This window comes from Gambusia affinis, linkage group LG07 (assembly GCF_019740435.1).
Source record: "Gambusia affinis linkage group LG07, SWU_Gaff_1.0, whole genome shotgun sequence".
NCBI lineage: Eukaryota > Metazoa > Chordata > Actinopteri > Cyprinodontiformes > Poeciliidae > Gambusia > Gambusia affinis.
In genome coordinates, this window is record NC_057874.1 from 14,590,989 (window position 1) to 14,618,932 (window position 27,944).

The 27,944-nt window shown below is 38.7% G+C and overlaps 1 protein-coding gene across 6 annotated transcripts in view; it reads right to left on the reverse strand.

Moving 5' to 3' along the window:
• Positions 1–5,476: 5,476 nt before the first annotated feature.
• Positions 5,477–27,944, reverse strand: part of tfeb (transcription factor EB) — a 37,272-nt gene continuing 14,804 nt past the window's right edge. For 3 of the 6 annotated variants that reach the window (XM_044123058.1, XM_044123056.1, XM_044123057.1), the window contains 10 exons: positions 21,705–21,809; positions 20,850–21,017; positions 17,741–17,839; positions 16,804–16,992; positions 15,968–16,057; positions 11,830–11,947; positions 11,619–11,669; positions 11,278–11,353; positions 9,356–9,503; positions 5,477–9,274 (listed from right to left, as the gene is read on the reverse strand). In XM_044123058.1, coding sequence (XP_043978993.1) covers positions 8,717–9,274; positions 9,356–9,503; positions 11,278–11,353; positions 11,619–11,669; positions 11,830–11,947; positions 15,968–16,057; positions 16,804–16,992; positions 17,741–17,839; positions 20,850–21,017; positions 21,705–21,734 — 1,527 coding nt within the window. In that variant the 5' untranslated portion in view covers positions 21,735–21,809 and the 3' untranslated portion in view covers positions 5,477–8,716. Of the gene's footprint in view, positions 9,275–9,355; positions 9,504–11,277; positions 11,354–11,618; positions 11,676–11,829; positions 11,948–15,967; positions 16,058–16,803; positions 16,993–17,740; positions 17,840–20,849; positions 21,018–21,704; positions 21,810–27,944 lie in introns of all 6 variants that reach the window. The other 3 variants (XM_044123052.1, XM_044123054.1, XM_044123055.1) reach the window with 1 other exon arrangement.

Consider the following 27,944-nt stretch of genomic DNA (forward strand, 5'->3'; position numbering starts at 1 on the left):
TTTTTTTTCTAAGAGTGTAACTTTGTCCATGTTGTGCCTCCATTTTGTGTCTTCCCACCACTGAGTTTTCTGTGTGAGAGTGTTTAAAAGTGCCCGTGTGAGAGTGTGAGTGATCCCTGGTTATATCTCCCTGCTGTAACACAGAGAAGAACAGAAACTTTTCTTATTACTGCAGTGGTAGAATAGCAGGCAGCTAAGTCTCTGTCTATCTCTGTGTCTCTCTCAGTGGTGTAGCTGACTCCCCAGTGTACCCCGGGTCTTCAGTAACTCTGACTGAAGTTCAGAGGGGTTAGGTAGTATACTCAGGAGGAAGGGGGGGAGACAAGAGGAGCTGGAGGCGGAGGGGGAGGGTTAAGTAGGATTGGAACAGTGGGAGTTTTAAAACAGAACTTTAAATCTCCACCTACGAGAAAGAGAGGGAGAGGACAATGGCGTCATGTGGCGTGCCGTTATCTTCAGGTCTCTGAAAGTCAGGAGACGCGAGGATGAGCATGAAAAGGAGCTTGAAGAGGGGCGTACATGTGATAAAAAGCTGTAGGCTGCATAATCTGTGCTGCGTTTAGGAAGAGAATGTAGAAATAAGTCAAATCTTTGCAACTTCCAGATAGGGAAGTTCAACTTGCACCAACACCAAATAAAACGAGGGGAGGATTTGCAAGATGGATGGATGAATGGATGAGTGCATGGCTGGATGGGTTAAAAAACAGAGAAACAAACACAGCAGCTTAGAGCCGAATGAATCCTGTGCAACGGACCGTCAGCTAGTTAAAATCTTTACGGCGCTTTGGACATCAAGGACGAGATGCGAGATCGTGCACGAGATAAAAATCTGAAACAACCTGTGATCAAGACATAAAACAGGATTCATCGCTGTCATAGTGCACCCCCCTGCCCCCCTTACTCCGGAGCTGCCGAAGAAAACGATGGAGTGGTTAACCTTCAAAACGTGTCAAATTTCTGCGTCAGACGCTTTATTTATCTTAATAATGATAAGCCTAATTTACCAGCTCTTCAATCAAGGCACCAACTCCGAGAGGTGTTAAATGAAAACATGTTTGTTCAGTCTTTGATCATTCAGAGAGCAGAACAAAAAGCTGGCCTATTACGTTCCGTGGGCAGCCGTCTGCTGGAATTTAAGGAATGACACCATGTCTTAATTTCACAAAGGTTGCAACAGATGTTCTCTCTGTCAGACGATGACATTCACTGCATTACCAAACAACATATTCATTCCTCAACGCTGGGAAGCGTCAGCTCCTAGGCCCCGTTTGTCTCCTCGCCAAGACACGTGTGGAGCCGTGTGTGGATCACCAGCTCCCCCAACTGGGGATGTAAAAAAAGAAAAAAAAGGAAGAAGCAGAGGAGGCTTTTCAGCATCCAGGGAAGAATAAAAGACCAGCGTACCTAAGCTTCATTTTGGTAAGAAATTAGATTTCTTTAATAAAGAAGTGATGCTTTAATGAATTCTCTGTGTGGCTTTCACAAAATTTCTCTTTCATTTTTATACTAAAACTGCTTCAATTAACTAGCACACAGCCAGTCTATACAGCAAAGTCCCATCCTCGTTTCTTTGTCGCCCGTCCTCTGCAAAAGTTAGAAAGAATGATAAATACCCTCGCCGCCCGGACCTAACCTCTCCTGCAGCTCATCTTCCCCTCCACACACATGAACGGACAGATCCGTCCATGCCACCACGCTAATGGTGGGGACATTATTCATCTCTCCAGCCAATTTGGGCTCTTTTTTTTCCCCTTTCAGGAACAGAGGCGCGAAGGGTTGAGAGGAGTCAGCGGAGAGTATTAAAAATGTAGAGGAATATGGACAAAAAAGGAGCAGCTGAATAAAGAGGGGCAGGGGAAGTGGGAATGAAGAAGGACAGGAGGTGTGTGGACATATTGTTCAGTCGAAGTCAGAGGGAACGAATGTGTGTAAATGGATGGAGGTACGGGGTGGAGTTGGTTATGTTTTGTGAGCTTCCCCCCCAAGACTGTAGAAAGAGAAGAAACTTTAGGTGGAAAAAGTATTAAAACCCCTTTGGTCATGTTAGATGCTGCATTTGCGCCCCCTTCATGGCCTGGCAATGATTGCATTCACAAGAGAGGCAGCTTTGAAACCTGTGGTACCTCTGGAGGAGCTACAGGGACTTACAGCTCAGGCAGGAGAATCTGTAGATGACTATTGTCAGGCATTCTACAAATCTAGCCATGTGGAAGAAAGTGATTTGGTCTAATCAGAACTAAAATTGAACTTTGTTTTTTTTGTTTGTTTGTTTGTTTGTTTGTTTGTTTGTTTCAGGCATCACAGAATTATAGTTTAGGCTGGTCTACTTAAAATCTAGATCTTCATCCAAGTGGAAATATGTGTCAAAACTTGAAAAACCCTCTCCATCAAATCTAACCGAATGCCAGGTGTCTTGAAAAGAGCACAAAATTTTAGTCTTCATTTGTGCAAAACTGGAACAAATACTCTAAAGACTTGTTGGTGTGACTACAGGGACAGAGGTTTTGTTGATGCCTTGTTGATGCATTTAAGTGTCACATCTTACATTCTTTTGTAAAAAAAAAAAAAAAAAAAAAAGAAAAAAACATTACAAAAATTTCACTTCACAAATAGTTGCTGTTTTGTGCTCGTCTATCAGATAAACTCAATACAATATGCAGAAATTTGTGAACATACAATGGCCAAATGAGAATAAGCCTCAAAGGATACGAATACCGTCGCATAAAACAATAAATATGCGGCGCAAGTTTCACACATTTCCCTGAACTTAAGGACAAACTGTGGAGTCACTGAATTATGGATCTCTGAGGTGAATCGGTGAGATACGACACAATCTTAATTAAACACTTTTTGATCGAAGGCCATGAAGTCTTACAGAAGCTACAAAAAGTGTACCCAATTTATGGCGCGGGCTGCAGTCAGTGTCACTCTGAGGATATACGTTCACCAGCCCCAGTCAGGAGAAATTAAACCCAAAGAACGTGATTGAGGGCATCTTAATAGAGGGGGATGGATCAATAAGTATTATGAGCATGTTTTAATTTCTGGCACCTCACATAAACCTTTACCAACTTCACAATGTCACTCCGTGTTCATAAAAGTTTTCTCCTCAGCCGCCTTGGACAAAAAAGAAGATATAAATCCATCAAAAAGTCTTCGTTTTATAGTCCCTCTCTCCCTCCCCTTTCTCTTCCTCCTCATCTCCATTTTGATGTCTGTCTATTAGCAGAGGGTGAGGCCTTTCCTGCTCTCCCATCCAGGGGCTAAATTAGCTCAATCAGCCCTCTTTCACCTCTCTTCCGTGGGCTTCGAGCTGAGTGACACACTGCTCCCAAGAGATATAGAGAGGACTCACACACACACACTCACACACACCAAGCCCAGCAGCGATGCAGGGAGGGGGCTGCTGGAGAGCGACATGTTGGGAAGGAAGAAGAAGGATGAAAAGGAATGTATTGGTCAGAGCGGAGGATAAAGTTTCATTCTGCCTCCCTCCATTAGAGGTTTCAGCTGTGAATGAAGCACCTTGTTCACTCCTTGTTGAACTTTATTTCATCATTTCCCTCTACTTCATGCCTTTCTAGGGTGGTGAGGTGCTCACTTCAGAAAAGGCTCCATCCATCTAGAAAAAGGAAGTCATGAGTAACTACTCCTCAAAGCGTCTCCTCTCTTTCTAGGATCCCCGCACTCTCAGCCAAAGCAAGAGCCTGCTTTCCTGAGCCAACTTTTCTTAAATTGCCCCTTCATGTTTGATTTGTCTCGACCCTTCCCCTCCCGCTAAACAGCCAACCAAGTGTTAGTAGAATTGCAAGGTAGGCATTTCTGCAGCGGCGCATGTGAGTGTCTCTTTGGAGGAGGGAAGATGGGCGAAAAGGTGGCGATCAGAGTGAGCCATAAGATCTACTCTTTGCAGCTCTACAGGGATTTATTAGAGCGGGAAGTACATTAGCATCATAAAGACCCTGGAGAATAGGACTGTGGATGGGCTGCAGACACCATCACTGCACTCCAGCGTGCTCCTCACTATCAGGGAGCATGTGTGTGTGTGTGTGTGTGTGTGTGTGTGTGTGTGTGTGTGTGTGTGCGTGAGTAAGCGAGTGTGAGGATGAGAGAAAAGATTACCCTGATTCAACTTAAGAAAGGCAGTTAGACGGTATATGGATCATCCCAAAGCAGCGGCGGACTAATACATCAGGAGATGATGGAACGAGCTGCAGGAGAGGTTAGAATGGGCGAGCTGCTGAAGATAACTCGTATTTAAACTTGACCCGATATCAGCACAACATATTTTGTCAAAAACCTTGGCGCCTTCTTGTTTAGATTGGACTGGGGTGTTGTGGTGTTCGATTAAAAAACGGCAACATTTAAATAAGACTCTTCCGATTCATGCCCTTCTATCCATAGAGAATATGTAGGAACCTGATTAGTCAATTGAGTGTTACATTAAAAAAGGTTAATTACACATCAGCTCAGGCCTGTCTGTGACTGCTGTGGAAGTAGCTGTCAGAAAACACGAGGAGGAAACTGGTTGGTGTTCCCTATTGTAAAGCTCTGATGCCCTCTGTTGGACAAACTATGTAGCGTCATATGAAGAGAAACTAATATCTAGCAGAAAATATAATGGGTACAAATGCTAGGATTTATAGGTGAAACTTGCAGTTCACTTTATTGGTTAAAAGATTGCAATGGGTAGCATGGAGCTAAGACTTTTTAAAGTATTTCACCACAAAATCTGAAGAAATGTTCTCATTTATGAGAGCTTTTTTTTGGTTGATTTACATTCTTGTAGTATTTTTATTTATTTTTTTAAAGATGTTTGTCATTTTATGACTCACTTTTTTGTGTCAGTATAACCTACAAATATTTACATTTATTCCACCACCTTGTTTTTCCTCTTAGAAAAAGAGAAAGATTTTAAATGAAGATTTCAAAACACAAGATTACTTTGCAGCTACAGTGGACTAATTCATCCTTATAGTATGAGCCAGAATGACTCAAATACAACTGAGAGTGGCAATGTGTGAAGGACAATATTGACAGATAAGAACATGAGATAGAGCTGTTTAGCAAAGAAGTATGGGCAAAAATTTGATTTTGTAGATGCAAAAGCCTTTCATCTGTAGCTGCAGCAAATTATTGACTCTGGGAGGAGCTAAGCACATTTCCACAATTCACTTTTTACATCATTAATTGTAAAATAATTAAAACCATGTGAAAAAAAAAATTCAAATTTAATATACTACTTTGTGCTTATCTCACAAATTCTCAATAAAATACAATGGTTGATTATTATTTTTTTCCTTTTTTTGAATTCAATGAGTGTGATTACTTTTGCTAGGCACTGTATAAAAGGACAAGGACTAACACATGTTGGACTGAAGACACTCCAGCTTAAAATGTTGTGTCTTCTGAATTACAGGAGGTCTTATAAGTTGAAAAAACAAACAAACAAACAAACAAATCAAAACTCAGGGGATGGATTCTGGAAAAACATTTTATATTTTTAGTAGAACCACGTTTCTCTGTTGGGTTGCTCCGCGGAACAATTTAAATCAAATAACAAATGAGGCCCATGAGCTCTTTGGAGTGTGGTCTGGTGACTGTGCAACATAAGTGTACAATAAAAAAAAATAAAGTCCTTTTCTGGACAACAGTGGATGTAGAATCAGAGAGACACAAAGACACTGGCCTCTGGGATTTCATGGAGTCACAGATGTGTGTGTGTGTTGTGTTTTGTTTTTTTCAGTTCAACCAGAACCACCCAAAACTTTACATTCATTAAATAAGTCATTGGATTTCAATCAAATCACAGAATCATGTTTAATATCTATCTGCCAAAAGTAAAAGTTAAAGCAGACCAAAACAAATAATTTGAATCATATAAAAAAAAACTAAAAATAAAATCATGTCCCAAATAATCTTATCATCTTTAAAATTATTTGAAATTCAGAAGTTTATAAACCGTTTACTGTTTTTTGTGGAACACTTGATGATGTAGTTTCCCAAACTGGCTCTGGGGAGAGCAGGTACTTGGAATAAAATTGAAATAGAACTAAAACAACAAATACAAATAAAATACATTTAAGTGGCATAGTGGTATATGACATCTGAAATTATTATTATTTTTTTTTTACAAAGTCAAAACAATAGTAGATTCCAGTGCTTCAACAGATAAAATAAATGACAAACTCTAAAATAAAGAACACAGGTCAACTTAAAAAAAAAATAAAAAAATCATTATCAATGTTCTTTTTTGTATTTTTTTTTTTTTTTGTCTAACTTAACCTGGTCTGATCAAAAGAGACAACAAATAAAAGTCAAACCCAAGCAGAGACACAACAGACTCAACCTGCTTCAACCGTTAACAAGTTACAGTCTTTACACGTTTCTGTAAAGAGTGTGTTTGTGTGCATATGTTCTGATTCTGTGCTTACAAAACTGTCACAAATGCATGACCAAACTTCCACATTCCTTCTTCATTAAAACCCAACTTTACCTGCTTTTCTTGTTGACCTCATTCACAAACCCTTAAAACTCCATACATAAAATTCTGTTTATCCCCCTGGAAACTGCATAGTTTAGCTGAAGCAGGCAGAAGAAAGGCGTGGTTGAATGCGATTATAAAAATCTTAGCTGCGTATGGCCCAAAATGTATAAAAACATGTTGTAAAAAGAGAGAGAAGAGTAAATGAAAAGGCACACAAGGATGTGGATCATGTCTCTGACACAACTGAGTGATCAAAACGAATGCTGTTTTTTTTTTTTGGTTGTTTTTTTTTTTGTTTTTTTGCATTCTGTTCCAATACCCGAGTATTTCTGACAAATTTCTCATAAATTAAGGTTAAATCTTTCAGATTATCCAAAGAATTTCATTACTTCGCTCCACATAACTTGACAGTGTCTGAGTGAAGGTCCTAACTGGGGATGTCTGGATCCTATCCCAGGAATTGGATCAGGTTTTCCATCAAGGTATTTGATCAGTACTGAAGTCCTTGACTGGACTTTGCTCCCAATAATGGCCATTGTTACACCATCTGTGATTAAGGGATTTGCACCTCCAGCAAGATGTGCAGTCAGTTAAAAAAAAAAAAAAAAAAGCATCTGAATCACTGCGCATAAAATTTTATGAAGCTGTAAGTTTCATCTGTACACAATTAACTGAAACCACATTAGGATATGTTTCAAGTCAAATCAAAACAGCAAGTAAACATACTAATGGTAGCCACTCACTTTAGCAAGCTGTGCTGAAAGCATGCAGGACCAAGAGTTTATTGACGATTCTTCCACCCACCCACTGAGCAATTTTTTTTTAACTGAATCATAAGATGTGGACTCCTCCAGAGATCCCTCCAATTTAGCAGGCCAACTCAGATCTTTATCAACACCTAACATGTGTGGCCAAAGCAAAATGTGGAAAAGCAAAGTGAGGAGAGCAGCTATGTCAGAAGACAGCTTCCCCTTCAGGATGAATTATGTATGCAGGACCATAAAGCTATTTCCATTTTATTAACTATCATACACCGAATCGTTTATGGTTATTAAAAGAGGTGTGCAAGGGGGAGTGTGTGTGTGTGTGTCGCGGGGGGGGGGGCAAATAACATTCACGTGAGACAATGGCCCCATTTGCTCTCGCGTCCGATACCGTCAATCTAATTAACTACTGATGTCGTCCTCTGCTCAGATAGGATTCAGAGTCACCCTGCTGGAAATAAGGCTAAATGTGCTGCACAAGAGATCTGTGTGTTGGTTCAATACTGGAAATGCTCAGCCTGGTAGGTAAAGCTTCGAGCTGTACACATCAACTTGCAGGCACTTGAGTGTGTGTGCAAAATGTTTACTCTAAACAGAGCCGGCCCAATGCAGTCTTTGGCCCTACGTAGAATCTGATTTGGACCCCAGTCCAGTTCACATCAAATAGTTCCAATGGAGGCATATGAGTTAAGTAAAATCTTGGGCACCAGTGTTGTTAAGGTAACGGATAAATATAATTTTCATATGCTGCCTCATAGTACAATGGAATAAAATAAATACTTCCATTATATATGCTTTTGACATAAAGTGTATACAAACTTTAAACTACCATTGTTTCTAAATTATTTTGATATTTAATTAATTCATGTGATTTATTTTGTTTTACTTAAATGATCTATTAGATAACGTTATTGTGCAACTTATTGGTGTATTGAATTGTGGCACTTTTGGCTTCTGATGACTAAAGAGGCATATTTGCAATTTATGTATTAAATAGTTATATTGTCTTTAAAATGTGACTCTAGCACAGACACAAACAGCAGCTAGCAACATTTAATTACAGACATTAAATTGTGACTAATAACATAATGGTGAAACTATGAATAAATTATAACAAATAGTGCACGTGTCAAGTTTCTTGACTTTCTAAATGAGTCAAGAACATTTTGTGGATTTGAGATCAATATCCTGTTTAAGAATTCAAATACTTATGGGTGCCTCTCGCTGGCCTGGAGGCCCCAAGCAGCAGCTTAGTTTGGTTTTGTCTTGGGCCGGCTCTGACTAACAACTTCTGTGAGGCTGGTTTGGTTTGGACTGTACCGTTAAAGAGAGATAACTGTACCACAAAGTGTGTGTGATGTTGGGACCTGGTAAATAATCATCGATTCTTTTTTGGTGTATATTTTTGGGGTTTTCTTATTTTGTTTGATGCCGTTTACAGTTTTACTGCAACCGCGCTACATTTCTACATGATGTCTCCATCCTCTATGCTAAAGCTGGATCTGCGGCTAGAGTCGACAGAGGCCTCGGGGGACATGGCAGACAGCAGCGGGTCTCCACCCATAGGGGACAAAGGCTCGTCCATCATCAAGAAACCCAGCTCGCCTCTCCTCCCTTGGACGTCCAGTCCGCCTAGGTCACCCAGCGCCGACATGCCGTCTGAGAATCCGTGTATCCCATCGCACAGGTCCAGTGACTGGGTAAAGTCAAAGGGCTGGGAGCTGCCCACGGCTGGGAACTGGATGGGCTGTTGGGGTGGGAGATGCTGCGGGAGCGGGGGCAGCTGAGGCTGGAGCTGGCTCTGAGGATGGAGGTGGGTCTGGGGGAGGAAGTGGTGCTGCTGGGGCTGAGCCTGGTTGTGGGGTACGTGCTGGGACTGGTGGAGGGCTTGTGCCTGGGCATGAGAAAAGTTCTGCTCTTGGCTGGTTTCTTGTTTTATGTAAGAAGGCATCATTTCACTCGGGTTTAGGGCAGACGGGGAGGTGCTTGGCAGCCCGTGTAGTCGAGCCTGCATCTCCAGCTCCTGTTGACGGCAAAATCAGACGTCATCCCAAATATCGTCGTCATTGATTTCCTGTTTATGTATTTCTGTTAAGTGTTTCACCTGAATACGTAGCAAAAGCTGTTTGTTGGCCATCTCCATCCTTTTGAAGTTATTTTCCACTTCTCTGGATCTCTGCACGTCTTTCTGCATGCGTTTGATATAATCTACAGATGCGCGCAATATAGTACCTTTGTTCCAACGTACATCCCTACAAAGAGAGGAAAGTACACACAGCTGGTTTGTCATATGTCCTTTGGATCCATCGACACCCAATGAATCTGAATATCATTAAAAACATAGCTTATTTCAGTATATATATAATATATATAAATATTCACTATACATATGAATATAGTTAAGCTTTTATTTCTATTCATTTTTGATTAATGTAGCCTACAGTTAATGAAAATCCAAAATTACATAAGACCAATACAAAAAATTTTTTTAATACAAAAAATTCTCTTTTATTAAAGTGATGTATATGTGTTTCAGTAAAAGGGTATTAAAGTTTATATAATACTCTTGATTTATATGCAAAATTATTATGTGCTCTTACAAATAATACAAGAGCATATAGTATTATGCTCTTGTATCTTGTTGCTCACTCTTTGGAGTGGGCAAAGAGAAGACCCACTCTAGAAACTCCAGGAGCTTCGGGGCCAAAATGCAGGTGACTGTATTGGATTGATCGGCCAAAGGAATGAACCATTATCGTGAAATGCTCAGAACTCTGCAGAAAGATTCTTACAATTACAGGTTACAAGTACAATTACGCAGGCTGACTACACCGAGGGAGAAGAATGGCAACCGATGCTGGTTCCAGAACTAAGAAACAGCAGTTTTATCGAGTCTGTCTGCCTGGTCAAACCTGAGCCAAGATGACACCCCAATAAATGCCTTACTAAGCAATGCGACCTTTTCAAAGACCTGACCTGAGTCGTCCACATTCTGAGCTAGTACAGCAGCTAACTGGCTCTCAACTGATATAGCAAGACAAAAGCCACTTTGTCCTTCGAAACACTATTCACAGTAAGTGGCATCTGGGCAGTAAAAGCTTAGGATGATAATTTTAAATGCTTTTAATTTAACCTAAATTAAAAGCATCTAACTTAGCTCCTTTTCATTTAGGCTCTACAGGGAACGCATGCTGCAGCTGAGTCTGATTATAGAGTTCAGACTCCTAAAACCAAGGTTGAGCTTATGTCTTTTAAGGTTATTTTCTTTCTCTTTCATTCCACTAAGTTACCTAAAATAGCCATAAAAACATTATGAAATGTCCTGTTTTCTTAAAGCTGATGGCAGCTAAGTTAAACATGGCTGAAGGCTAATTATTCAAAACACATCCATTTCCTGCTGGTAGACAGTAGCAGCAAACTGCTGACACTCAAACATTGAATATTGTTATTTACAATGAATTAAACTTAACACCAGACATTAGGTTTTTTGTTCATGGTTGCCCAAGTCAGGTATAGATCTGTTGTTGTAGCTCTCAAAGCTCTCACTCCCGCTGCAGTTCATGCCTTGTGATTTGTCCTCCTCTTCCTAAGCAAGCTTTGATTCAGGTTCCTCTCAAGGCTGCAGTTGTCCTTGTCATTTCTTTTTTCTAATACACTTTTTCCCTTCACTTGATTTCTCCATTAATAGGTTCCTTCTCCAGTAATGACCATCTGTAGCTTACTCCCACCCCAAAGGAGGGCGTAGGTAACTGTCTGTTGTATAAATGTCAAGTCAGCATGCTTCCCAATGACTGTGTAGGCCATTACATGGCCAGATAATCCCTTTTTATTGGTCTTGTGTAACATGTTGAATTTCAGAAAAACTTTGGGTTTCTATTAGCTGAGTCAGAATGATCAAAACCAACTAAACTAAATGCTTGGAATACATCACTCTCTGAGCAATGAATGTAATATGAATTTAGCTTTTGATAATATTAAACTTTATTGCGATGTTCCGGTAAACAAAGCAAACTGAAAGACACTCACAGGTCATTGGTTTTGGGAATCATGGTGCCCAGCTCTTTGATTCGATCATTAATGTTGAATCTTCTCCTCCTTTCAACTATTGCAGAGCAAAGAGACAAGCAGAAAAAAACATTTTTGCATTTTGGAGATGAACAATAAGAAGTAGCACAAATGCACACAAAGTCACAGTCACAGGCAATTACTCTTAAGTGCAAGAACAGCAAAAAGGATCAAGTTAACTATCCACCCACTTGTTACACTATGTCAGCTAAATCAGCATAAAGCTGTAGCAAACTATGCAAGAGGCCAACTCTGTTGTGCATATTTGTCGCAGTGAATGCGTGCAGTGCAAAGATTCTTACTTAGATTGTGGTTATCTTTCTTTTGTCTCTCCTTGGCCAGCGCACGGACTTCTGCGTCTTTGCAAAAACAAAAAAATAATCAACTAAAGGCTGTCAAAGTGGCACAAAAAAGATGTAACAAATTACCAGGAAGAGTCACTGTGGTTCTTAGAGCAACAACATTTACATCATCTGTAAAGAACAAAATGTTTTAAAACTCAGTTGTTCGCACCCGACAGTTCTCGCTTGATGGTCAGGTTGGCAGGACAGGAGTTGCTCGTCATTCCGATATTCGGCGCCTTCATCCCAGGACCTGTGTAGACGTCCAGGTGGCTGCTGGAAAGCGGGAGCTTGGAGTACGGGGAGCACAAACAACAAGACATACACTTTATTTTAGAAAACATGTCTAAATACAAACCTATTGTTAAGAGTTTGAAAAATAACAATTTCATAGCATCAACGCAAGTAATGGCTCAGTCCTTTTATTTTTACCAAAAAGCCCCACTTGCACTTCAATATTCTAAAAAAGCAAATACGTTTAGGGTCAAACATGAAAGATTATGCTACTATTTCAATATATGCTTGTGTTATAATGTAAAATTACAATCAGATTAAAGTTTACAAAATACAACATAAAGAGTACCCTATAAAGTATAATCTTGTCTGTCTGCACTTCCGTTTAAATATGTTATTCCTTACCAAGAAATCTTTCACAGCATCTTGCAACTTGTAAAATACTTTAATGGAGTCAGTGTTCGTGTTTATTGTGCTGTAAGGTGCACACAGCAGCAGATAATGCAATAACATCACACCTGAGAAGAGCTTGCCAAATGCACAGCAATGATTGACAATCATGTTATCAACCTTATCTGTCTTTATGGCTGGATTCCCTCCTCTGCCTTCTCCTGCTCCTGAATTTACACCTGTGAAGTGCTCCAAACTCCAATATCTTGCACTTTAGACGCTATATAACAACAGAGATTTGACTCAGTGAGGACTATTAAAGAGCACTCATTTCCCTTTAATTGTGCAGGTCAAGGAGTCAATGAGTTTTAGACCCGTCAAGGAGCCATGTCAAACTGCCCTAAAGCAGTAGGGACCAATGTGGCCCTACTAATGAGGCCTGACAGATAAAGAGCTCAAGAAGATAACTTAATCTGTAAGCTACTGTGTGAGCTGGAGGATTAAACACATTCACAGACAAACATAAACAGGCATTTCTGAAGCTTTGCAACTAGGCTGAACCATTTCAATACTAATATGAACAAAAAGATTCAAATTATTAGAAAGTTAAGCTGTGAAGGTGTGGAAAATGGCTTAAAAAAAAAAAAGAAAAAAAAAGAAGCATAAATCGATTATTAACTAATTAAATTAGACATCCAACAGTGTGGCTATTCATTTATAGGGAAATCTGATGTTTTTTTCGGGTTAACGTTTAAAACAAATCACTGCATCATCATACACAATAAAATCCCAATAAAAAATAAAAAAAACTTTTATTTCTACCGGTCATATTAACGTTATTTCTGCTGACAGTACATACTAGAAAACGCACGTGCTTTTCTAGGCTGTTCCTCCGTGCTTCTGGACTTCACACATTTTGATCGGAAATCCCACGAGTCTGCTCATTTAATCAGCAGCCAATTCTGAGCCAGTGTCACCATTTGCTTGAAGACTTTCAAAACACTCTGTCTGTGCCTGGCATTCAGTGGTGTCCCCAGCTTTTGCTAAAGTTTAAAAGATTCCAAGAATTCCAAGGAATTTGCTGTCTTAATCCCCATCAGGATTAGCAGGTGAGTTTTACTCACTGTTCTGACATTAAAGGGAATAAAGAAAGGCCGGGTAAGCTGGAATCTATCCAGCACAGTTAACATACCGTTATGCAGTTTCTACTTACTTCTTCAACAGCCATCTTTTGAAACACTGAGATTGATTGGTGTGTGCTGACCAATCTAATCACACGGTGCAGTACAGACTCATGCACAAAGACAAAGTTTAAGTGATTAAACCAATCAACCACACAGGGCGGTGGGAGATAAAGCCACAGCTGTATATGTGGGTGTCTGTCTCCACACAGCAGTTAGTGAGGTTGAACACACATAATATCAAAGCCTGCTTTGATTTAAGCTCAAATTGAGATTTCAAATCCAACAATATGAAATGGAATGAGGAAAATCTCAAGTGCAGGAAAAACATCCAATAATGTGCTTATGTGAAAATGTGCTGATGCATCGCTGATGGAAGTTCAAACTTTTAACACACAGCATAAGAGAAGGATAATCCACTGCCTCAGATCTAAATCAAAGTCATGTTTAAGTAGCCAGGGAGCTTTTTATCTTACCAGCTGAATCTGTTCTCCTTCAATAACTTCCACAATGGCATACGTCTTATTCATTTCCTTCATCTCCTTCATCCTACACTCCTTTTCTTATTAAGGCCGAGGGAGCTTTCTTCTTCTCTCCTGAGCTCGGGCAGCACATGCAGAGTTTTGTGGCGTCCGCCTCCTCTGCTGCTACTACTGTTGAGAGAATGACCTCAGCGGCGGCGCTCCGGTTCGTCTTCTACCTCCGTTCTCCACCAAACAGGAGTGAACTTTCCCCCAACTGGACTTTCACTCTGTTTTCCCTCCAGCATAAATTGTCCTCATCGCCCCCACCCGTATACACCTCCTCCCTCCCTCTTTTTTTTTTTCTTCCCTCCACCTCCCTCTCTCCGAATGTCTTGTAAACAAGTTGAACTCTAACTGGTGGCGGCTTAATTGTTAATTTTCTGAGTTTGCTTCCTCGGACACAAAGCGCAGCACAGTCCTCGTCCCGGCATGTCTTCCTGGCTATTCCTAACTATGTCCAACACGGTTTACGGATGGAATGTTTAGTGTTTAAGCCAATTATACACTTTGTTTTGTGCACTTCGCTCTGTTTGTCTATGTGTTTTTGCTTATGGCTGCATGAAGATATAACTGATTGGACGCTGTAGGTACATGCTGAGTGAAAAAAAGGCTTTGGAGGAACATTCAGTGGCTGCTTTGAAAGATTAACATACCGTGGTTTAATAAATAGATAAGCCTAATAATGTCCAATAATAGCAAACATCACTAATATTGTAATTATTGTAATAAAAGAGTTCAAACTCTTTATACCAACAAGTGACTTGCAATATTTAACCATATGATTTTTTTTTTTTTTTACTGGGCTCAAAAAAGCCTGAAATGTTGAGAACAACAATGAAATAAAAAAAAAGAAACATCAATTATGTAGTCTAAATAATATTGTTTTCTTTTTTTATCCATCCAAGGAGTCTTGAAAGGGACTTATAGTAGTTTAATATGGTTTAAAAAGTGTCACTCAGTCCATAGATTCAAAACAAATTGCATTATTTGAAGAATTCACGTTCTACTCAAAAAGAGACCCATCCTAGTCTACTACAGTTCTGAGATAAATAGCACACAACCCAAAAGTATAAACATTTGAAGTGTTTTCTCATTTTGCAACGCAACATAGTTGCATATTTTAGCCTATTCCTCTTTGGAAAAAGCTCAAGCTTTGACAGACTGGCTTGAATACATCTATTTATTTTGAATAAGAAATTTAAAATCTTGTCACAAACAATCAATTCGATTTAGAATCTAGTCCTCGACTAGGCCATTCCTTCACAGGTTTTCTTTCAAGACTACCTTGTATTTAACTGTCTTTATCACCATCATTAACTTTGACCAGTTCACCTTTTCCTGTTAAAGTAAAACACAACCACAGCAAAGTGCTGCCTCCACTATGTTTGATGGGGATGGTGTGTTTGGAGTGATGCTCAGTGTTTCTGCTATATGTAGCATCTTGGGTGAATTTTCAAAAGCTTTCAATTTTGTCAACATCAAAAAGCAGCATTTGAATCGAGATTAATTTCTCAATGGGGGTCGATTTACTAATTAGTTGGTTGCACTGGATTTTAGTTAGAGGTATCATAGAAAAGGGGCCTACATAAAAGTGCATGTTAAAATTTTAGGATTTGCTTGTAAACTAGTTCTAAAACCATGCATCTGTTCCATCTACTTCTGATCGCCTGTGACATTAAATCCCAATGATTTAAGTTTGTGGTTGTTCTGAGACAAAATGAACAGTTACAGTCAAAGTAGTTTGTAGTTTTTACTTTGTGTCATATATAATAAAATCATGTGTAAAGATAAACGCTACAACAAACTGCAGTTAAAAATGAGCAGTAACAAAAATGCCTCAAGGTTTTACAGCCTGCAGAGCCAGTGATGCACTCGGTCTTTTACCTCCAGGTTAACTTTATGCAAAGTACAGGCGACATAAAAAACACTGTGAAAATGAAGAAATCCGTTTCTTTTTGGAAGGTGGATTCTCTCTACTCACTGTGTTTGGCATCTGAACAGGGTCCATGTATCCTTGAACGTCGTCGTAACTGGACTGCATACTTATAATGTCATCAATAACCTCCTCCATCTGCAAAAAGAGAAAAAAATTAGAGCCAATGTAATTTCAAGACAATTCAGAAGACCAGTAGATCCAGTTTCAACACAGAAATAAATTACCGAGTCAGAGTCTGTAAAAGAAATTTAAAGGTCCTCGTTTGTTAATTCTAGAAGAAATTTTCTGTAAAGAATATTAAAATATTTAGCCAATAAAACCACTGGCACATTTTTCTGAATTTATTTTTCCTTACATTTTAAAACCCCTGAAAGCATTTAGAGAGCTAAGTGAGAGCATTTGCTCTCTGCAGCAGTGTAGAGTAATTTTTCTCTTCGAAAGAAAAAAAAGGAGGAATTGCAGAGTTGAAGGCAGAGTGTTGGTCAAAGTCTCCCAGGTTCAAAGGCCCCAATGTTCTGCTGTTCCTCTGTCACTTGTTAAGCTGTAATTACAGCAGGAAGGCCATTATGGAGCATTTAAATTCCACTAATTGCCTCTCTCAGTTAGTCACCACTTTCTTCCAACTCACCTACTGTTCCTTTGCAAAGTGCTGCTCCTGCCCACCAGAGTACAATTAAAACATTATGATGCCTTCATAAAAACTGCAGATCATGTCGCCTCTGGGCTAATTTTCAACCCTCGTAATTTTATACATTGGCATAATTAAGTTATATATTTGTGTTGGGTCCTTGCAAACTGAGCTTTAAAAGAAGACCATGAACCTAATGTTTATGGGTTTATGTTCATTGCACAGTCTGCCCAGCACGCTTGCAGTTGCCTACCTCCTTCTCGTGGCTAGAGCCGATGTTGAGCATGGCCATGGGGCTGTTGGGGGCGCTGTTGCCAGGCATGAGCTGCTCCTTACGCATGTGTGGGGAGTGGAGCGGTGGAGGTGCAGATGCCGAACCCCCCGAAGGTCCCATGTTTGTGGGAGGAGATGGTGGCATAATCCCTGCCACTGCGTTAACCGTCTGGAGACACAAAAGAGGGGGGGGGGAAAGGTGAAGGTGAACTGAGAATGCTTCAAACCAGTCACTGAGACTAGGTTCTGTCTTTCTATGTATTGGATATAATTGAGAGATACAGTACCTTGCAAAAATATTCATACGTCTTGGAACTTTCTCATATTTTGTCATGTTACATTTTTTGACATCACATTACATAACTTCGGTCAGCATTTTATGTGATAGACCAACACAAAGTGTAGGTGACGAGGAAACATAACACATCGTTTTAAAGTTGTTTACGAAATTTATGTTTAAATTTATTTTTGGTTTTGTTAGAAAGTAAAGCTATTTGTGGTAGCAAACTGAGTGACAAACATAACCTGACCACACCATTCCCATGGTAACATTTGGGGGTGGCAGCATCATGCTACTTTTGTTTTCATTATGATTCTTTTGGTTCACAGCTAACATTGATTACAAGGCATTCCTAGAAAAAAAAACATATTAGAAGCTGCAAAGACTAGAGATAAGGGCAGAGGCTCACCTTCCAAATAAAAGGCGGTTCTTAAAATAACTGACTCAAGCAGAAATAAATTCATGCACACACAATACATTTCATATTGATAGTTTGTAAACGTCATTACAAACTATCATTTTTCTTTTGTTCCAATTCACAGCCACATACTACTTTGTATTTTTCTATTATATACATACTAGTAAAGTACATGTGAAAATGCGTAATGCTTTTGCAGAGCGTTCGACAAACAAATACCTGTTTGTTAGCATAGGTGGTTGAGAGATATTCTTTCACTTGTTGTCTCCGTGACTGGCGAATGTGATAGTCTGTTGGATTTTCAAGGTGGGTTTGCACCTGTATGAAGTAAAAACATAATAATTCAGTTTAATCATCAAGCAAATGTGACTTCTTTCATTGTTTCAAAACTGAAAATAAAAATCTTAGCGGTAATAACCCAGACGTAAACTCATATAAATCAGTTTGAAAATTATCCCTATATTGTTCATAAACGCCAGTTGGCTCAGAATGGTTTAACCATAAACATTTAAATCCATGCTTAGATCACCTTATATCTTGGTGATGTGATGGCACAGGATATATAGCAGCATCAAATCAGTGATGTCTACAGAGGCAAAGCTGCACAAAATCCCCAAGTGTGGCTCCACAGAGTCATGAGTCGGCCTCATTCCTTCACATCAAAGGCTAGAGCTGAGGAGGGAGCTGCCCACTGCTTCTTTTATCCACTTTAATAGCTAAGAGCTGGGTTATATTAGAATAACCACAAACATTTCAGTAAATAGATGTTTCTGCTATATTCCTCGTCAAAGACGTTACAGTTGCTGGATCTCCTTTTATCTGCTACCCACTTCTACGCAAACCTACATGCAAACACACTCCAACCCTACTCCCTTTTATTTATTTTCTCACTTAAAATAAAATTTGGTCAGGCTTTATCTTTGGCAGAAATTTCATATTAACTTTGGGCATTTAGTGAATGCATTTCAACTGCACTAAACAGTCGGGCTGAGTGCCCAACTGTTCATGCTGGACTAATAATAAAGGAGACTTAAAAAGTTTATTTTAGAAATAAGAGTTATAAGTTTGAACTTAATGTGTATTTTCTCTGATTGACACATTGAAACATTAGTGGAGGTATATGTAGATATTTGAGCATAAATGTAATGTTTAGCCTGAGGCCCACTTAATATTTTGTAGCTATTAATAAGTGCCATTTATAGAGACAGTATTATTTAAAATTGACTTTTTTAGCTTTACTTTTGGTTATAATATTATTTCCTCATCAAAATCCTACCTGTAGTGTTGCCTTGATTCTTTCATGCATGTTTGAGAAATCCTTAAATCTCCCCTAGCAACCATTCAGTTATTGTGTCAAATTTACACAATAACTCCAAAGCCCCTTTATCTGGTGGTGCCAATTTCTGAATGGGCCCAACCTTATTTATTTTTATTTTAAATATACTTTATGCATAAAATGAAGCAAGTGGCAGGAAGAAAAGTAATTTAAATGGTTGCTCCCAATTCTACTAAGGTCAAGGGTGATAAAATAACGCCAAGACTTTGCTGATGGTTACAAAAGTATCTGATTTCTCGCAACATCCTTAGGGGCTGTGATCAAAACATTTGTAGGAATGTATGCATTTTTGTGCTTGCATGTAAAATTTTGGTCTATTGTAGAAATGCCACAGTACATTTAAACTTGTGCACCCAATTCTTATTTTCAGTGATCACTCAATTTATAAGCTCTACAATCATTTTGCCTAGGAAGAAAATGGTTTAAACGCATCATTAAAAGACTAAATCAATAAGACATTCCTGCTGATTATCAGAGTGTTTGCAAACCTCTGACCTGAACAATACACAGATGCACTGAAGTTGAGTCTGTGTACATAAACTGATGATGGACTTCTGGAAGAGACGGTTAAGTAAAGACGTAGCTGGACGAGAAGGAACAGCATTAGAAATAAGGTTTATTCCTCTGACGTTTTAAATAGATTGATCGACATGCACACAAAACTCTATGAAGTAATTTCTTTAACAAGTTACATAAAATTCGGCTTTGCTGGTTATTGCATAACCTTGCTGACAAAAGGACAATGAACGCAAAAGATTACATTCCTGTCTCTCAGCTCCTCACCTTGCCGGAGGAACAAAAAGCCACACTGATAAACAGATACAATAAAAATACATCTAGCAGTGAGGACGAGCAACAGGACGGACTATTTAGTTCTGACAGCTTGGCCCAGCAGGCCGTGCAGTACCGGAACTGACAAACTCCAAAGAAATGTGCTGCAGGAGGTATGACAGCCTCAGAGAGCCTGACAGACAAGAGAGCTTCCTTTATCTACAACAGGAAAAACACAGGTTTCATAAACACCATTCCATTCAACCACACACACATAAGCACACAAAGTAAACAGTCAATACAATACAGGCAAGTTGCCCCACACTGTTAAGGCAGCTTACATGCTGGAGAGATATACAGTTACAAACAGAACAAAAGAAAAAAAAAAAAAAACACAACAAAGCATCTGAAGGAGTGTTGCACACTAACACAGATAAGGACAAACACAGGCATCTGTGGAATCAGGCAACATGTCACTTTGCTTTATCAGTTCTTGATAAAGCAATGTGCTATCTGCATCTGCATCACCATATCTGGCCTATCACAAAACATGTCAAAAGTCTGTTATCTCCCCATTCTTTCTTCTTACATAATTGTTGCTCCCTTTTATTTATTTTTTTGTCCTCCTTTCTCAAACCCGTCTCTAGTCCTGGCTACACAGCAGAGTTCCTGGTCAGAATGCTCAATGGAAACCTCCTTTGTGCTGATCTGTCACAGCATTCAGCCATGATTAAATCCTCTGAAACAAGACTGACAGTACTATCAGTTTAGTGATTTTTCTTTTGCAATGTTGAATTCAGGCTGGTTACACAAAACCCAATGAGTTATACCCAATTCTAAAAATAGGCCGTAGAAGGAGAGAGTAGAAATTCTGTTCAGAGTAAAATGATCAAACCACAGATCTGTGTTAGTTTTTCATTTCTCCTGCCTATTTATAAGTCAAGATAAAAAGTAGTCGTATGCATTTCCACAAAATCAAAAATTAAATCCAGCCACAACTTTATGAAAAGACATGCACAAATAATTTTACTGATTTGTCAATTTCTCCAGTAGAAGTAAAGCATTTTCTTTTTTCTTTTTTTTTAAAAAAAACAAAACAAAAAAAAAAAACAGAATTTCATCAAACAATAAATCAATATACATTTCCCATCTACACAACAATATGTTCTAAATTTTTTGAGCACTGAACATAAAAACAGCAGGTTGGTAACAATCACTGACCTTCAGAACCTCCACAGGGACCTGCATGCTTTGGTACTGCTGCGGGGTGCTGATTGCTGGCGTAGGTGCAGGTGGCCCAGCCATGCGTTGCTGCATGTATTGCATCGCCACATTCTGCTGCTGCTGCCGCTCACGCTGCTCCTCCTGCTGCAGCTGGTCTCGCATCAGCTGCATGCAAACAAACACAAGCATCTCAGAATGCTTAATGAAACCAAGAGTAGAGCAAGGTATTAGAAATTTATGAAAAAATGAAATATTTACATCAGAAAAAAGTCAGCTTTATAAACAAACAAAAAAAAAACTGGTTGACTAAATATGCAGTGCCTTGTGAAAGCATTTAAGTCCATTGAATTCTTACACATTTTGTAGCATAAACATTAATGCATTTTATTGGGATTTTATCTGATAGATCAACGCAAAGGAGCATGAAATTCTGAAGCGCAGGGAAAATGATACCTGGTTTTCTAATTATTCAACAAAATCTGATTAATTGTGTTAATTTAGGGAGACCTTGATACCACTAAACAAAATTCTATGGAACTAATTACCTTCAAAGTCATCTAACTATTATTAATATTACAAATTTTTTATTTATTTTTTTTACAAAGGAGAATAGCCAGAATCGGCTTTACATAAAACACTTGATGTAAACTGAAGTTTGTTATTGCAATATGACAAAATCACAGCCAAGCAAATATGAATACTCTTGCAAAGCACATAGCTACTGTTCAATTAAGAATAATAAAATTGTTAAGAGGAATTTCTTAAATAAATTTAGGATGAAGACAGCAACTAAATATACTGCCAATCGCTGAAGGGGAACTTTCTGAGTGCTTGAACAAAGATGTGTTTTACCTGCATTCGCAGCCCGATGCGTGAGGCCATCGCTGGGGGCCGAGGCGGCAGGGGAGGGCGACCCGACGTTAATGCACCACAGTCCAGCCCGAGAGGTAGATGTACCTGTGCAGGAGGTAAAAGGAGATTAAAATAAAGGAGGAGAAAATCAAAGAGGGGAAAAAGACAGAGTCAGTAGAACTTTTCTGAATTTTGTTAAAAGAAATCTTTATCATTAGGATCAAAGGTTCGTCAATAAAAAATATATATAAAAAAACAGGGAACAGTTCTTTATCAAGATAAAATGCATGTTGGGCTATTTAAAGAGACCATTTGCTACAAGGTGATAGCTTAAAATGCTTGCCATAACTTCACAGATTTAAAATTTTCAACCAGAGTTTGGACTTCTACATCTTAAAGCACAAAATGCTAAACTTTCACAAGCTGCTGATGATGCTATATTGTAGTGTCACTGCTACATGATTTTCAGTTAATTTGTCTCATTTTGTTTTCACTTCTGCATTTTTTGTTAGGGTCCATAAATGGTATCGATGGCTTGTTTACTCCACTATCAGTGAGTGAAAAGAAACTTCTACTGTGGAAACAGTATAATAACTTATTTTGCAACAAGTGAATAACCAAACAAAATGTAGAGAACCCAATAAGATTTTACAGGACATACAACCACTAGCTAACTTTCTTCAGTCAACTGGGTTTCACGTGAAACAGGCTGTTTTATCAAAAATGCATCAAGAAATTGGCTGCAGAGGGGAATCATCCAATTTTTTATCTGTTCTAAACAACAATCAGCCAGTAAGAAACTAAAATACAATCCCTTTGCCAGTGAGGAAAGTCAACACAAATACGCACTTTCAGGCCTTACTGGTGAGAATCTTCATTGTCAAAGTTAGTACTACATAAAACAGACGGTTTTCTATCAGCTGTTCATTGATGACATGTTTACAAATGAAGTTGGAGGAAGAACAAAAGCTGCAGGAAGCTTTGTGAAAGTAAACCGTATATTACAGAAAAGTCGCTAAGAAATATAATTCTACCTGTCCTTCAACATGATGGATTTGGAAACGTCCCCAGTCTTTTGGGATTCTCTGAGTTAAAGTAAAGGTCTACATAGTTGAAAATGGAATCACTGCAAGCAAAATCTTTTTGTAATTTCTGACCAGGTTTTATATGCATCCACTGTATTTTGACAATTCATCTTTGGCAATAAGCTCAAAGTCTTAGAGGGTGGAATGCCTCCTTGCCATCACCTTTATCCCTAGTTCACTACCAGATATTCTTTGTTGGATTCAAGTTGGGACTCCAAGACTCCCCCCAACACTTTTTTAATGTTACCTCCAGCAAGAAAAAACATGTTGGTAAAAACCTTAAATGCAAACATGGCAGGAGTATGAATACTTTTAACTGTGTAAACACGGCACTCTAGTATTTTACTGTTTTTAGATAAAGATGCAGAAAGAGGCTGCCAAGCTACCTCTTTCAGAGGAATAACTCTTGGTCTGGTTTAACTGACAAATATCTCTGATTTACAATATATATTTAATTCTTAAAATTGTTCAGACATTTTAGCTAAAATATTTTGTTTTATTTGTAGTGCTATAAGTAATGTAAACACATCAGCATTGAGGTTTCCTTCCTAACTTTATCTGTTGCATTTTATCCTGCTTATTATGAAATCTATATTGTAAATCAAAGAGTACACAAGATATTGTTGAAAAAAATACTGAGGGAAAACTATACATGCCGTCTTATTTTTTTACAGCAAATCCAATAAAAAAAAAAATTATATTGGTATTATATAATTATCTTTAACCAGACTGACTGTTCAGTTGAGTTCCTGGATAATCTGATTTCACACAGACAAAATATCTCATGTGAATGCAATTATCCGTTATTTCTTTCTTGGTAATGAAAGCAGAAATTGGGAGGCATTACATATAAGTATAATCTTTTAATATTCTAGCTAAAAAGCATAAAGCATGCTGAATTTTATGTCTACAAGTGTTTTCCAATTGTTTTCTTTTCAGTCATGTCAGTAGAGGACAAAAAAAAAACCACAAAAAACAAATGTGCACATAAGAATAATGACCTAAAAAAGGAAGCACCGTTTCCAAAGTAAACATCTTTAGATTCACACTATAAGAGACATTAACCACCAAGAAGACTTCCTCTATCATGTCGAGGAGGTCATGTGGAAGTCATGTTATCGTGTTGTCCCTGTGAGATCATGTGAGTTAGACCAGGGGAACACCCATCACCCCCTGGCTACATCTCCTCCTCTTTACTCGCATGCACACATTACCAAAACATTCAGAGGGGAGTCCCAGCGCAGATAGTTCCCCTTCTGCAATGACTTGTGTTAATCTCTGCATGACTAAGCCCGCCTGGACCCAAAAGCATAATGAAACGAGAGCTTGCCCTCTGCTCCGTTCAGCTGCTGATGCAGCATGTGCGGGGGAATGATAGACAGCACGGCTTCAGTCAGGATCCGATTCATCGGATCTTTCATCAAAAACGCTGTCTGTATATGGTCATAAAGAGAGAATGACACAGAGAGAAAGACGGACAGAGAGAGAAAAGCTCATTGTGCGTGAGGTACAATAAGAAGGACAGCTCCTATTGAGAAGGACTGAAGCCGCCTGTTGTCCAAAGTGTACATTTCAGCACCCGAGGGGGCACACACTGCCCGCTTTGTGCCAGTTAGAAGGCCTACATGAATAACACACACCCATGCAGAGATAAGACATTAATACGCACAGGCATTCCAACACAAACTTGGACCAGAACGTGGATTTCAGCAAACAATAACTTTGCACTCATAGCTCCACACTCCAATGAAGTGATTTAATCTAATACTAATGAGAATTTATCCTTACATCTGGACTCCCACCCCTGTAAAGTTTACTGTGACATCACTGTAACTATGCAGAAACAAGTCTGCATGTAAACACACGCAATATGTGAAATGTTTATAGTTCTTAAGGTGTGTCAAAAAATAACTTGAAGATCTTTAATTTTATGACCGAACCTGCAACTTAGAATAATAATTGTATGTTGCAAGAAAGAAGGAGGGATAAAAGCATAATTATTTTATTGATGCTATAATAAAATAATAATAATAGCATCATTTTATTGATACTACTATTAGCATCAATAAAATAAACCTTCTCAATTTCACTTTATAGATATAAGCTACTTTGTTCTGTATTTATCCTGGTAAACAAAAAAGACTGATCAAACTCTCCTAAACCTCAGATTTTAACTTAAAATATACACAAATACATTTCAAACTCAAACATTATTACACTGAACACAAGATCAACAATGAGGGCTTCATTCATTACCCACCAAGAACCAAACTGCTGCCATGTGACTTATTCATCTCACAGAAAAACACAGACACCATAATAACTCAATGGAGGGGTGTAAATTAAAGGTAGAATATAGAGAGCCTTACTTTTTCTCTAAAAATGAAACACTTCAAATTGAGCTAGCATGGGTGGAAGTAGTGGCACAGGTAATCAATAGCTAATGTATGTAGTACCTCAGATCTTGAAGATCATGGAGTGATGGGAACATAATGATAAAGAAAGAAAAGTACATAAAAAATGTTGGTCAATCATAATTTCCATCTTTGTCATCATTTTTAAGAATAGTATCACAGTTAAATATTTTCTGATATCTTCTAGCCTCTACAGGAGACATGTTATTTATGTCTTTTTCTCTGTCGATTCTAATGTTATGCCTGATCAGTGTATAGGAGTTATGAGCCCAGGTCATTATTTCAGTCGTACATATATACTGTATGTAGAAGATCAGTCTCTAAACGTTGCTGAACTGAATACAGGTTTTAAATACCTTTAGCATCACATTCAGTGGTGATGAAGCTAAGCGCTCTCAAGTCAAAGATTCATCTCATCTATTAGTGCCAAGTTTCCTGAAGTACTGCAAGAAATGAAAACCACAGACCTCGTCATCCTGATTCTTCCCCTTGCATGTGACCTTTTACAATCAGCTCTTCAATTTCCAGTTCAATCATTTCCCACTTAATAATTTCAATTCACCATGACTCAGTGTAAACAAGATGTAGCAGAATTGGAACGAGGGGATCCCCATTCACTAGAAAAGAAAAAACATTGTGAAGTATAACTCTAAGGCGCTGTGGGGTTACCAGAAGTGGTTGAAAGCAAAAAACCAAAATGGAAATTGGAGTTCTAGTGAACTGCTTGGCAGCTTGGACCCAGTTTTGAAAACACTCGGCCAGTTCAAATTCAATTTAAAGTTGACTAGAGATAAAATTAGTCAGTAAGGGAGAAAAATCTACATGTCACATGACAAATCAAAGATGAAACAAGCCAATTTAGCACAATGTAAAAACCAGTGTGCATGCTGGAAATTAACATACAAAGAATAAAAATAGTCAGAAAATTTTAAATTGCTTCCATACTGATCTAGACCTGTAAAGCGATGATGGCAAATTCCAGACTTTTTCAGACTTATGGTAGGAGGACCTCAAGAGATCTCTTATCCATGGTGTTGATTTATTTTATGAATAAAATTGCTGCTGGAGGCAGAGTGTACAATGTTTGCATATTGAAGCATCTCTCTCCAACACATCTGCATCATACAACATCCAGCTTCCACTATGACTCAGCAATGAGGCATACTGTATTACACTTAACATACAAGGTTTCGATGCAGCTTCCTAATATCATACTAAGACTCACTACTCCCAGACTGCATGATCCAATACATGGGCTCTCCCGCTGCCTGACAACCACTGGGGACATTTGTGACGCAGTCGTAGCACACAGCAGCTATTGTGTGTCCAGTGCTGTAATGTCATGGCCTCCTTCACTTCAAACGCTGACAGCCAGTAGGAGGATGCAGAGCGGAGGAAGCCCAGGTCAGAGGCCAGCTGTGGATTGTGCCGCATGTTAGTCACGGACACACTGAATAGGCAACAAATACAAAAAGCGCCGCTTTAGGCATGTTGCATGATGACAGCCTAACTTTTTCAGCAAAATGTACATGATCATAAACTAAAAAGTTCACCCACACACACACACATGCAGACACACGCCCACACACAGAGGAAGTATGAGGCCATGGCACCTGTGCTTAGAGACATGGTGTTAATTTGTGGAAAGGGTATTTTTAGATGCGACTGTCCAGTGCCAAAGGATGCCTCTTTGACAGCCAGCACTTAAAAGTAGGATACATACACACACATTATCCCCCTTGCACAATGCATATGCACTCTGCGTTAGCAAAGTGTGCAGCCTGAAATGCAGGAAAAAAAACATTTAAAAAAGCATTCAATGGTAATTTAAGAATAATATTTTAAGAAAGAGGCTTTGAAATTATGTTTGAACAGAAGGAAATCCTCTAAAGTCATAAATATCTAAGCAGTGCATCCACTGGAATAAAATGAGAGATTAAATCAACAAAGTCTAACTCTGTGTACGAGTTCCTGTTTAATTATACAGTGCAATTATGCAGTCCTCATACCAGTAACCACTGACCTTGATTTGCCCCCAGCACCATTTATACCCCTGCCAGATTTATGTTGAAGAAATCTTTTAATTTTACCAACATATTTCTTCAACTGGAAGTGATGTTACCGTTTTGTAGCAGTCCAGCCAGACTCCTGACTTACATCTGATAGAGAATATGTGGAGTGAGCCAAACGTCAGGGTGATGGCGTGATAGGGTGATAGGCCTTCGCCTTCCGTTCTCAAAACGTTGAAGCCCATCAGTCAAAACACTAGTGGGCACTTGCAAAAAGCAATTTTTTTAATTGATCCTTCTTTTATATTTATCATCTTTTGGGATATGTTTGTCTCATTTTCTGTCAGAAACAAAGTTCTTGGTTAAATAAAAATATTTTCTTTGAGATTTTAGGCTAACCTGCAACCTAAAGATTATGATCAGATAAAGATTAATTAATCCACCATTCATAATTTAACAGAGAATACTTCAGTTACTGCTTTTCTCTTGACATTTCTGATAACAGAAACAGAAATGTAAATGAGCACAACAGTAATTCAAATGTAGTGAAACAAAACCTTGGAGTACATTCATTGAGACTTTTCTTGTGAAAAAAAAATCCTCTCTTAGCTGTAATTATTATCTTCGATATAGTTTTGGTCTGTATATGTCAAAACGTTTTCTCAGCATAGCAATCACTGACAAACAAAGCATTTCTGCACTAAGTTGCCCGTCTGCCTCCTCTATAGACTA